The sequence below is a fragment of the Loxodonta africana genome, chromosome 2 (assembly GCF_030014295.1).
Source record: "Loxodonta africana isolate mLoxAfr1 chromosome 2, mLoxAfr1.hap2, whole genome shotgun sequence".
Classification (NCBI taxonomy): domain Eukaryota; kingdom Metazoa; phylum Chordata; class Mammalia; order Proboscidea; family Elephantidae; genus Loxodonta; species Loxodonta africana.
In genome coordinates, this window is record NC_087343.1 from 4,113,515 (window position 1) to 4,125,824 (window position 12,310).

Here is a 12,310-nt window from a genome sequence, read left to right on the forward strand (position 1 = left end):
ACAGCAATGCTTTGGATATAAAAGTATAATCACAGGATTATGCAGAAATAGCCCTTTAGTTAAAAAAAAAAGAAAAAATTGATACTAGCTTGGGGACTTTCTTCTTTTTAAAAATACAGGTACAAAGAAGTAAAAAAAACAACGTAGGGTTTTTTTTTATGGCGAGCGGGCGCTGATTAGAGGGAGAATCGGATGCGAGTTGTATTTAGTTCATTGCGGACTCTTCACTGTCCCCTTAGGATCAGGTCGGGATTCCCAGGTAGTAGAAGGGGCTCAGGTCAGGGATGTGGGTTCTATCACCACCTAGTCCTGTGACCCTGAACAAGGAAGCAGCTGCCGTTTATTACGCACGCCATGCTAAGCCTGTACTGAGCCGACCGTGACATAGTGCGTGTGCGATTCTCACCTGCCTTCTTATTTGGGTATTGCTCCCGGTTCTTGCAGGGTAATGGACCAGCTCAGAGAGGATAAATGCCCTGCCCCAGATCTCATTCCTCACAGGTGGTGAATGGGAGATTGACATCTGTCCTGAGAAGCAGTACAGCACACGCCATAGTCCAGGAACCCTGCAGCCTGCGCTTGGCTGCAGCTCCACCACCGGCTAGCTCTGTGTCCTTAGTGGGGTTGAGGTGAGAGTTAAGTGAGCTAATATGTAGGAGACACTTAGAAGAGTACCCAGCCCAAAGTAAGCACAGCACAGGTCAGCTGGTACGGCCTGAATTCCATGCCGTCATGCTGTGCTTCACTACCTCTGGGTCTTTTTAGAATAGGAAACAGACTGGCAGAGCCCTAAGGGACTTTGAAAGTGTCTGCTGCTTCAGTCAGAGAAGGAAGAGGCCTGGAGATAAGTAGAGACTGAATATGAGGTTCACAACAGGCTCTGACCTGCCATTCCCAGGTGACCTGCTGCTGGCCAGAGGCTCGGCCTCGAGGGTCTCACACCACTCACCTCTGGGTCACAGCCCCTCATACAAGCATCCTTGACTTGGGTCTAAGATCTCTGGATCATGTCTGTCTCAGAAGCCCTTTTCTGAGGATTTTCGTGTCAAAATCGAGTCCAGGGTTGTGTTCTGAGTCCTGTAAATCCATTCCCTCCGTCCAGCTCCATTACTGCTCCTCGCTGACCTTGCGTCCCCATTACTGAGCTCATCCTCCAGTGAGAAAAGAAATCCCGAGTGTGTGGGGTGAGCAAACCAGCCTAGCTGATTAAATAGCCACGCCGACAGGCAAGGGCGGCCAGGTGTAAGTGCCGTGAAGTGCAATCCAGCCTACAAGGCTCTTCCCCCACCTTCTCTACTATCAGGGCTCCACCTCCTTCATAGCCTTTCTTCTCGCCCTCACCAGAATCAGACGGTTCTCCCTCTACATTCGGGTTTCGTCCCCTTTGAGCCTCTGGCCTCTTCCTCCTCACTTCATCAGACAACTCCAGCAGTAGGCAAGGCTGAGTGCCAGAGCTGAGAGGTGAGAATCAGACAACTCCAGTGGCAGGCAAGGCTGACACCAGAGCTGAGAGGTGAGAATCAGACAACTCCAGCAGCAGGCAAAGCTGAGCACTGGAGCTGAGAGGTGAGAATCAGACAACTCCAGTGGCAGGCAAGGCTGACACCAGAGCTGAGAGGTGAGAATCAGACAACCCCAGTGCCAGGCACAGGCTAAGTATGTGCTAGGTGAGAGGAAAGAGCCTGCCCAGGGGTCTAGGGTTGTGAGAGGAAGCAGGTGAGGGAGCAGACAGCTCAGCCAGGTGCCCACTTGCTCCTAAGCATGGGCGACCCTGGGAGTGCTGGAAACTTCAGGCCTGCCAGGTGAGAGGTGGGAGGCTGCTGCTTGGAGCGGTTTGTGAGCTGGAGTTTAGAAGGAAGAGTGCAGAGTCCTGTGGGTAGAAAAGCACCATCACCGCCTGGAAGCATAGGGCCTGCAGGGAAGCCCTGGGAAGGGAGGCTAGCCCTAACCCTGACTGTTTAAAATGAATCTGAATCCTGAAATGTGCCTGTGCGTGGAGTGAGGATTAATTAGGCTCCAAAGGGATACAAGTTTGCTGGCTTCACCAGGTGGAGTGCATTGGACAGCTCTGCCAAGTCCCAAAGCCAAGCCCGTGTTCACAGAGTCCCCACACGGCCGAGGCGGTGTCCGCCCCGTGTAAACCGAGTCCTCACACGGCCGAGGCGGTGTCCGCCCCGAGTAAACCGAGTCCTCACACGGCCGAGGCAGTGTCCGCCCCGTGTAAACGGAGTCCTCACCCGGCCGAGACGGTGTCCGCCCCGAGTAAACCGAGTCCTCACACGGCCGAGGCAGTGTCCGCCCCGTGTAAACGGAGTCCTCACCCAGCCGAGGCGGTGTCCGCCCCTTGTAAACCGAGTCCCCACACGGCCGAGGCGGTGTCCGCCCCGTGTAAACGGAGTCCTCACCCAGCCGAGGCGGTGTCCGCCCCTTGTAAACCGAGTCCCCACACGGCCGAGGCGGCGTCCGCCCCGTGTAAACCGAGTCCCCACACGGCCGAGGCGGCGTCCGCCCCGTGTAAACCGAGTCCCCACACGGCCGAGGCGGTGTCCGCCCCGTGTAAACGGAGTCCCCACACGGCCGAGGCGGTGTCCGCCCCTTGTAAACCGAGTCCCCACACGGCCGAGGCGGTGTCCGCCCCGTGTAAACCGAGTCCTCACACGGCCGAGGCGGTGTCCGCCCCGAGTAAACCGAGTCCTCACACGGCCGAGGCGGTGTCCGCCCCTTGTAAACCGAGTCCCCACACGGCCGAGGCGGTGTCCGCCCCGAGTAAACCGAGTCCTCACACGGCCGAGGCGGTGTCCGCCCCGAGTAAACCGAGTCCTCACACGGCCGAGGCGGTGTCCGCCCCTTGTAAACCGAGTCCCCACACGGCCGAGGCGGCGTCCGCCCAGTGTAAACCGAGTCCTCACACGGCCGAGGCGGTGTCCGCCCAGTGTAAACCGAGTCCTCACACGGCCGAGGCGGCGTCCGCCCCGAGTAAACCGAGTCCTCACACGGCCGAGGCGGTGTCCGCCCCAAGTAAACCGAGTCCTCACACGGCGAGGCGGCGTCCGCCCCGTGTAAACCGAGTCCTCACACGGCCGAGGCGGTGTCCGCCCCAAGTAAACCGAGTCCTCACACGGCGAGGCGGCGTCCGCCCGGTGTAAACCGAGTCCCCACACGGCCGAGGCGGCGTCCGCCCGGTGTAAACCGAGTCCTCACCCGGCCGAGGCGGTGTCCGCCCCTTGTAAACGGAGTCCCCACCCGGCCGAGGCGGTGTCCGCCCCTTGTAAACCGAGTCCTCACGCGGCCGAGGCGGTGTCCGCCCCTTGTAAACCGAGTCCTCACACGGCCGAGGCGGTGTCCGCCGCGTGTAAACCGAGTCCTCACACGGCCGAGGCGGTGTCCGCCCCGTGTAAACGGAGTCCCCACACGGCCGAGGCGGTGTCCGCCCCGTGTAAACCGAGTCCTCACACGGCCGAGGCGGTGTCCGCCCCGTGTAAACGGAGTCCCCACACGGCCGAGGCGGTGTCCGCCCGGTGTAAACCGAGTCCCCACACGGCCGAGGCGGCGTCCGCCCCGTGTAAACCGAGTCCTCACGCGGCCGAGGCGGTGTCCGCCCGGTGTAAACCGAGTCCTCACGCGGCCGAGGCGGTGTCCGCCCCGTGTAAACGGAGTCCCCACGCGGCCGAGGCGGTGTCCGCCCCGTGTAAACCGAGTCCTCACACGGCCGAGGCGGTGTCCGCCCCGTGTAAACGGAGTCCCCACACGGCCCAGGCGGCGTCCGCCCGGTGTAAACCGAGTCCTCACACGGCCGAGGCGGCGTCCGCCCCGTGTAAACGGAGTCCCCACACGGCCGAGGCGGTGTCCGCCCCGAGTAAACAGAGTCCTCACACGGCCGAGGCGGCGTCCGCCCCGTGTAAACGGAGTCCTCACACGGCCGAGGCGGTGTCCGCCCCGTGTAAACCGAGTCCCCACACGGCCGAGGCGGTGTCCGCCCCGTGTAAACGGAGTCCCCACACGGCCGAGGCGGTGTCCGCCCCAGGTAAACGGAGTCCCCACACGGCCGAGGCGGTGTCCGCCCCGAGTAAACCGAGTCCTCACACGGCCGAGGCGGTGTCCGCCCCGTGTAAACGGAGTCCCCACCCGGCCGAGGCGGTGTCCGCCCCTTGTAAACCGAGTCCTCACGCGGCCGAGGCGGTGTCCGCCCCGAGTAAACCGAGTCCCCACACGGCCGAGGCGGTGTCCGCCCCGTGTAAACGGAGTCCTCACACGGCCGAGGCGGTGTCCGCCCGGTGTAAACCGAGTCCTCACACGGCCGAGGCGGTGTCCGCCCCGTGTAAACCGAGTCCTCACGCGGCCGAGGCGGTGTCCGCCCCGTGTAAACGGAGTCCCCACACGGCCGAGGCGGTGTCCGCCCCGTGTAAACCGAGTCCTCACACGGCCGAGGCGGTGTCCGCCCCGTGTAAACGGAGTCCCCACACGGCCGAGGCGGTGTCCGCCCGGTGTAAACCGAGTCCTCACACGGCCGAGGCGGCGTCCGCCCCGTGTAAACGGAGTCCCCACACGGCCGAGGCGGTGTCCGCCCCGAGTAAACCGAGTCCCCACACGGCCGAGGCGGCGTCCGCCCCGTGTAAACGGAGTCCTCACACGGCCGAGGCGGTGTCCGCCGCGTGTAAACCGAGTCCTCGCACGGCCGAGGCGGTGTCCGCCCCGTGTACACGGAGTCCCCACACGGCCGAGGCGGTGTCCGCCCCGAGTAAACCGAGTCCTCACACGGCCGAGGCGGTGTCCGCCCCGAGTAAACCGAGTCCCCACACGGCCGAGGCGGTGTCCGCCCCGAGTAAACCGAGTCCCCACACGGCCGAGGCGGTGTCCGCCCCTTGTAAACCGAGTCGCCACACGGCCGAGGCGGTGTCTGCCCCTTGTAAACCGAGTCGCCACACGGCCGAGGCGGTGTCCGCCCCGAGTAAACCGAGTCCTCACACGGCCGAGGCGGTGTCCGCCCCGAGTAAACCGAGTCCTCACACGGCCGAGGCGGTGTCCGCCCCGTGTAAACCGAGTCCTCACACGGCCGAGGCGGCGTCCGCCCAGTGTAAACCGAGTCCTCACACGGCCGAGGCGGCGTCCACCCCGTGTAAACGGAGTCCTCACACGGCTTAGGCGGCGTCCGCCCCGTGTAAACGGAGTCCTCACAGGGCCGAGGCGGTGTCCGCCCCGAGTAAACCGAGTCCTCACACGGCCGAGGCGGTGTCCGCCCCGTGTAAACCGAGTCCTCACACGGCCGAGGCGGCGTCCACCCCGTGTAAACGGAGTCCTCACACGGCTTAGGCGGCGTCCGCCCCGTGTAAACGGAGTCCTCACAGGGCCGAGGCGGTGTCCGCCCCGAGTAAACCGAGTCCTCACACGGCCGAGGCGGTGTCCGCCCCGAGTAAACCGAGTCCTCACACGGCCGAGGCGGTGTCCGCCCAGTGTAAACCGAGTCCTCACACGGCCGAGGCGGCGTCCGCCCAGTGTAAACCGAGTCCTCACACGGCCGAGGCGGCGTCCACCCCGTGTAAACGGAGTCCTCACACGGCTTAGGCGGCGTCCGCCCCGTGTAAACGGAGTCCTCACAGGGCCGAGGCGGTGTCCGCCCCGAGTAAACCGAGTCCTCACACGGCCGAGGCGGTGTCCGCCCCGTGTAAACCGAGTCCTCACACGGCCGAGGCAGCGTCCGCCCGGTGTAAACCGAGTCCTCACACGGCCGAGGCGGCGTCCGCCCGGTGTAAACCGAGTCCTCACACGGCCGAGGCGGTGTCCGCCCCGTGTAAACTCAGTCCTCACACGGCGGAGGCGGTGTCTGCCCTAGAGGCAGAATCGATGTTCACATGCTTGTTGCAATTACATCTCCAGGCTGATGGCTACTGGTACAATAATATTTCATATTGTTTTTGAGTATGTCATAGTGTATGGAAATAATCAAATGTCAAATCCACTTTTTCTGTCACCTCTGAGAGGAAAATAATCAACATACATCAAAATTCCCAGTCTTTATTTCTCTGCTTAGTTCTGCCACCAGCTGCCCACAAAGCACTTCATCCCCTGACCCTAACCACCCAGAGCAGTGAGGTCAGCACTCACAGGGTTTACCCCACTTCGGGGTCAGCCTGAGACCTCAGATGCCAGACACAAGCTTCCCACTGCGCCACAAGCTTAAAAAGAAAACCACTGCCTTAGGGGTCCACAAAACACCCTGACTTCTGACCTGCTGGCTAGTCACTTGGGAGTTCCCTCTACTACCCAAAGACACCATCCGTAAGCTTGGGGGTTCCCAGCCCCTTCACTTCTGACCTGCTGGCTCCCACTTCTCCCTGGGCTCGGCAGCTCACTTGCATGACTCAGAGCTCACAGAAAATGCTGTATTTATAATTACGGTTTTATCGTAGGAGAAAGGAAACAAATGAAGAGCCGCACAGGGGAAGGTCTCGGAGTGTTCCCAATGTGGAGCTTCCATGTCCCAAAGGAAGTGCTCCCTTCCCCACGCATCAGTGTCTTTCACCAACCAGGAAGCCCCTGGAGCTTCCGTGTCCCAAAGGAGGTGCTCCCTTCCCCATGCATCAGTGTCTTTCACCAACCAGGAAGCCCCTGGAGCTTCCGTGTCCAGGGCGTTTACGGGGATCCTCATTACGTTATGCAAACCCCATCCCCTCTCCCCTGAGGTCGGTTGATATCATGAGGTGATCACGAGATGGGTTTGTCTGGTCATGTCATCACGAGGTGGGGCTCTCCAGCCTGGCCAGCCCCCCACCCAGAGCCACCCTTCTGGCATAACCTGTCAGGCCTAGAAATCTTGTCAAGGGCACTTACACCATTATAGAAATTCCAAGGTTTTAGGGATTATTATCTCAGGAATCAAGGGCAAAGACCATATTCATTGGGTACGTTTAAACCCTAAACCCCACAGGCATAATCTTGCTGTATTAGCTTTCAAAAGTAGAACGGAGGAAGAAAAATGGGAGAAAAAATGTGCTACTTGCAAGTGTAATCTCTGAAGCAACTGCGATACTCTTTAGGACTGTCGCTAGGCGGCAGCAAAGTTGAGGACATTTATCCGGCTGCAGCAGTGGACATTTTCCTGGGTGATCCCTGGAGAAGGGGAGAGTAGGTCCTGTGTGTATGCGTGTATGCATGTGTGTTATGTGTGTGTGTGTGCATGTGTGCATGTGTGTGCCTGTGTGTGTGCGTGTGTCAGGCGGGGGGGCGGAATGAAGCTGTGGAAGGGGGTCAGTAACTGTGCAAGGTGCGTTACGGTACTGCCTGAAAAAAACAGGCATCTCTCCTTCCCTTCCCTTTTAGTTGCTTGTTGCCACCAAGTCAGTTCCAAATCATGCCGACTGTCTTCATTTGGGTTCTAAAAGAGAGAGATTTACTTTGAGAAAATGACTCAGATAATTACGGGGCTGGCAAGTTGCAGTCGGTGGGTCAGGCAACACGCTGGAGACCTCTGCTGCTCGTGGGTCACAGGGTCTGGTGAATCCAAGATCTGCAGGTCAGGCAGCAGGCCGGAGATTCCTGTGGGTTAACACCCCAAGAACTAGAAGTCAGGCAATGAGAAGAGTGCAGGGTCGAGAGAGAACATCCACTGATACACTGGTGGCAGGACACACTCCCAAGGAAACGCCCTTTCAACTGATTGGCTGATCAGGTCAGAACACATCATGGAATGTGGTTACATTATTTTACATGATGGAAGAACTCTCAGTCCAGTCTCTACCAAACCACTGAGAACCATGGCCTAGCCAAGTTGACACATAACCATCACAGCGACCTTAAGTACAACAGAATGAAACGTTTCCTGGTCCTGCACTGTGTTCATGATCATTACTATGTTTGACTCGATCGTAACCACTGTGTATTTTGAGTGCCTTCCAACCTACAGGGCTGTTCTTCCAACTCTATACCAAAAATCAAACCTGTTGCCATCGAGTCAATTCCAACTCAGACTGACCCTACAGGACAGGGTAGAACTGCGCCATAGGGTATCTAAGGAGCAGCTGGTGGATTTGAACTGCCAACATTTTGGTTAATGGCCACGCTCTCAAAGAGTGCTATATTGAACAATATTATGTTGTAATCCATAGGGCGTTGGTTGGCTAATTTTCAGAAGTAGATTTCCAGGCCTTTCTTCCTAGTCTGTCTTACTCTGCTGAAACCTGTCCACCATGGGTGACCCTGCTGGTATTGGCAATATCCATGGTGCAGCTTCCAGCATCCCAGCAACACACAAACCACCACAGTATGACAGATTGACAGACAGGTGGTGGCACTTTTCTTTCCCTCCCTGTCAGTAAGGGGCGCACTTTCTCGAGCCAGGCCTGGACGGGAGAGGAAGGTGGCACCCTGGGACAAAGAGGTACCTACTGGAGTGTGAACTCCTTGCAGACAGACCCTGGCTTCCATGTTCTCGTATGCCTGGGCGCATGTGGACTTCCATAAGTCTGTGTTAGATAGAAGGAAACAAAGGAAGGAGCAGGAATCAGCATGTTTGATGGAGTACTAGGAAAACAGGAAAGCCGGCAGCTCCCCTAAAAAAAGCTACACCCACTGGAACAGTTGGTCGAAAAATCCAGATGGAGCATCTTAGCTCAATGGGCGTGAATGAGGGAAATCAGCTCTGAAGGCTGAGATTTCCCAAGACTTGGAATAAAGTACAGCCAGACCCACCTGTAGGCTGAACGCTTAGGGCAGGATAGCTAAACGAGGCACAACTCGTAAAATGCTCAGCCCCAAAGCATAAAAAAACCAAACCCATTGCTGTTGAGTCTATTCTGACGCATGGCAACCCCATGTGACAGAGTAGACCCGCCCCACAGGGGTTCCTAGGCTGTAACCTTTACAGGAGCAGATCACCAGGTCTTGATGGATTCACTGGGTGAGCCGAATTACCGTGCTTTCGTTAGTAGCCAAGTGCTTAACCACTATGCAAACAGGATACTTTTTTTTAGGCTTAGCCCAACCAAAAACCAAACCAAACCCACTGCTGTCGAGTTGATTCTGACTCATAGTGAACCTATAGGACAGAGTGGAACTGCCCTGTAGGGTTTCGAAGGAGCCGCTGGTGGATTCAAACTGCCAACCCTTTGGTTAGCAGCCAAATGCTTAACCACTGCACCACCAGGGCTCCGTGCTTAGCCCAAAACCAAAAAAAAAAAAAAAAGCCAAACCTGTTGTGGTTGAGTCAGAGCTAACTCAGAGCAACCCCTGCAGCCCAGGACCTGGCAAATGGTAAAAAGTCAGTAAACGTCCAGTGCTGTTGTTGTTATTGATTACTGTGCTGTGGTATATTGCATTTTCAGTTCTACTTCGTTGATGTAACTTTAGGGGAGGGCTAGGGGTGGGTTAACCCGTGAACACGTTCAGTTCCACGTCATTGATGTAACTTTAGGGGAGGGCTAGGGGTGGGTTAACCCGTGAACACGTTCAGTTCCACGTCATTGATGTAACTTTAGGGGAGGGCTAGGGGTGGGTTAACCCGTGAACACGTTCAGTTCCACTTCGTTGATGTAAGTTTAGGGGAGGGCTGGGGGTGGGTTAACCCGTGAACAGGGTCTGTGCCGGCTTACAGTGAGCACGGCACCCACAGGCTTAATTGCACTCACTTGCTAATTTGTGATGAGCAATTTCACACGTGATTTCATCACATCTTTAACATGGTAGGTGACAGGTGAAACTGTGCACTGCACACGGGCGGGAGGGCACCACTGAGCCCGTGCGTGCCTTGTTTATTGGGTAATCTGGCCCTAATGAGGGTGCATGTAAAGAGTGGTCTGTAAGGAGGAATACGGACTGACTTACAGCTTAGTACCTGCGTAGCACAAATGGCTAAGTGCTTGACTACTAGCTAAAAGGCTGGCGGTTTGAACCAACCCCGAGGCACTTTGGAACACAGGCCTGGTGATGTACTTCCATAAAGGTCACAGCCTTCAAAGCCCTATAGAGCAGTTTCTACTCTGCACACAGAGTCACCATGAGTTGGAACCAACTTGACGGCAACTAACAACAACAGCAATAACTAGGGGATACCATTGTGGACCTAGGACAACTGGCTTGTTACTTAGCATCAAGGACACAGTGCTGAGAAGCCTCGTTTTCTAAAAGTGTTGCTGTTTGAAATCATAGCACACCCGGCCACTGCCTACAAGATCTGAGCCACGTGGGTCATTTGGTCACAGAGAAGAAACTTTGGTTAACATCCCTGATGGAGAGCTTCAGATAAGGGTTCTTGACACCACATCACAGGTTTATCTCACTTTTGTGATCCTGAGCCCCCTTCTCAGACCAGGCCTAGAATTAACCCTTTCCATACCACCTTGCTCTGCTTTGAGTTGATCCAAGACAGCTTCATGAAATCTTACCTCAATCTAACCGTCCCTCCAATCCTAGAATAGCCCTGCCAATTCCTTTGTTTGGAGCCCTGGTGGTGCAGTGGTTAAGAGCTCTGCCGCTAACCAAAAGGTCAGCAGTTCGAATCCACCAGCCACTCTTTGGAAACCCTAGGGCAGTTCTTCGCTGTCCTATAGGGTTGCTGTGAGTCGGAATCACCTCGAGGACAACGGGTCTGCCTGTCTATTCCTTTGGTTATATGCCTCTTGGTCCCTCTGGTGTGTGTTCTCCCTTGCTGCCCCAGTCAATAACTTGACTTTGTTGGACAACAGATATATTCCTGGTGCCCTTTGGCTATTGGGCTTTATAAGAGAACCTGTCTTAAGTTTGATGAAAGGTAAGACAGTACACAATACTGGGGAAATCGGCACAACTTGACCAAGGCAAGGTCGTGGAAGGTCCACAGACACATCCAAACTCCCTGAGGGACCAGATTACTGTGCCAAGGGCTGGGGACCATGGTCTCGGGGAACATCCAACTTGAATGGCAAAGCATAGTTTATAAAGAATACATTCTCCATCCTACTTTGGTGAGTAGCATCTGGGGCCTTAAAAGCCTGTGAGCAACCATTTAGGATACTCCACTGCTCTCACCCCATCTGGAGCAAGTGAGAATGAAGAAAACCAAAGACATAAGGGAAAGATTAGTCCAAAGGACTAATGGGCCACAACTACCACAGCCTCCACTAGACTGAGTCTAGTACAGCTAGATGGTGCCCAGGTACCACCACTGACTGCTCTGACAGGGATCACAATAGAGGGACCTGGACAGAGCTGGAGAAAAACGTAGAACAAAATTCTAACTCACAAAAAGGACCAGACTTACTGGTCTGATAGAGACTGGAGAAACCCCAAGAGTATGGTCCCTGGACACCCTTTTAACTCAGTACAGAAGTCACTCCTGAGGTTCACTCTTCAGCCAAAGATTAAAAAAAGATTAGGCGGGTCCAAAAAACAAAACGAGACTAAAGGGGCACACCAGCCCAGGGTCAAGGACCAGAAGGTAGGCAGGGTCAAGAAAGCTGGTAATAGGTAACTCAGGGTTGAGAAGGGTGAGTGTTGACATGTTGTAGGGTTGGCAACCAATGTCACAAAACGATATGTATATTGTTTAATAAGAAACTAATTTGCTCTGTAAACCCTCATCTAAGGCACAATAAAAAATAAAAAAGAAAACCTGCCTTAATATACTTCTAATTCCATCTCTCAGAATGGTGCACAAATTGTGAATTTCCAGCTCAATGAATTTTCAACAAATGGAACACACCTATGGAGCCAGCACCCACATCAAGAAACAACACAGCCACGTTCTCAGGGGTTCCCGCAGCAGCTCAGATCTGCGGGAGTTTGCACTAGGCTGATGTAACTCATCGAAGCTTTACACCTGCGCCGCCAACACCGCAACCAACAGGTGGCGATGGAGCACCTGAGAGGTGCCCAGTACACTGCGTTCAAACGATAACGTTTTGGACAGACTGAGTTCAATACACGCCTTATTACAGTGATTTTCGCCTGCGTCCTTCTGCCCTCTCAGCGTGGCTGCTGGGAAAGGCAAAACGACGTCCCGGCTCGCAGTGCATTTCGATGGCACGGTGCTGCCTTCGCCCTTCTGAAGCCACTCATTGTTGCCCGTTTTATTTGCCTCCGTCACCAGACAGGGAGGCCACCTCGGGAATGACTGGTCCCAGGCTGCGCCCCCAGCCGCCACCGCAGGGCAGCGCCCCCCGCCCCACCCCAGGGCTGCCTGCGGGCGCTCTGGCCTACCCAGGAAGGGACGGGCGCTGCGGGGAAGGCGGAGCGCCCTACCTGGACCCAGGCCCATACCTGCTGAGCAGGGGGGCTGCTCCCGGCGCAGATGGAGGGAGGCCCAGCGTGGTTGTTCCACGGAGCGGCGAGGATGAGGGTT

The 12,310-nt window shown here is 56.1% G+C and overlaps 1 protein-coding gene across 1 annotated transcript; it reads left to right on the forward strand.

The window, feature by feature from the left end:
• The first annotated feature begins 284 nt into the window (after nt 1-284).
• Nucleotides 285-5,562, forward strand: LOC135230419 (uncharacterized). Its single transcript, XM_064279679.1, has 4 exons — nt 285-365; nt 2,103-3,059; nt 3,127-5,136; nt 5,311-5,562. Exons 1-4 carry the CDS (start codon nt 285-287, stop codon nt 5,560-5,562), a joined length of 3,300 nt encoding a protein of 1,099 aa, XP_064135749.1.
• The last annotated feature ends 6,748 nt before the right edge of the window (nt 5,563-12,310 follow it).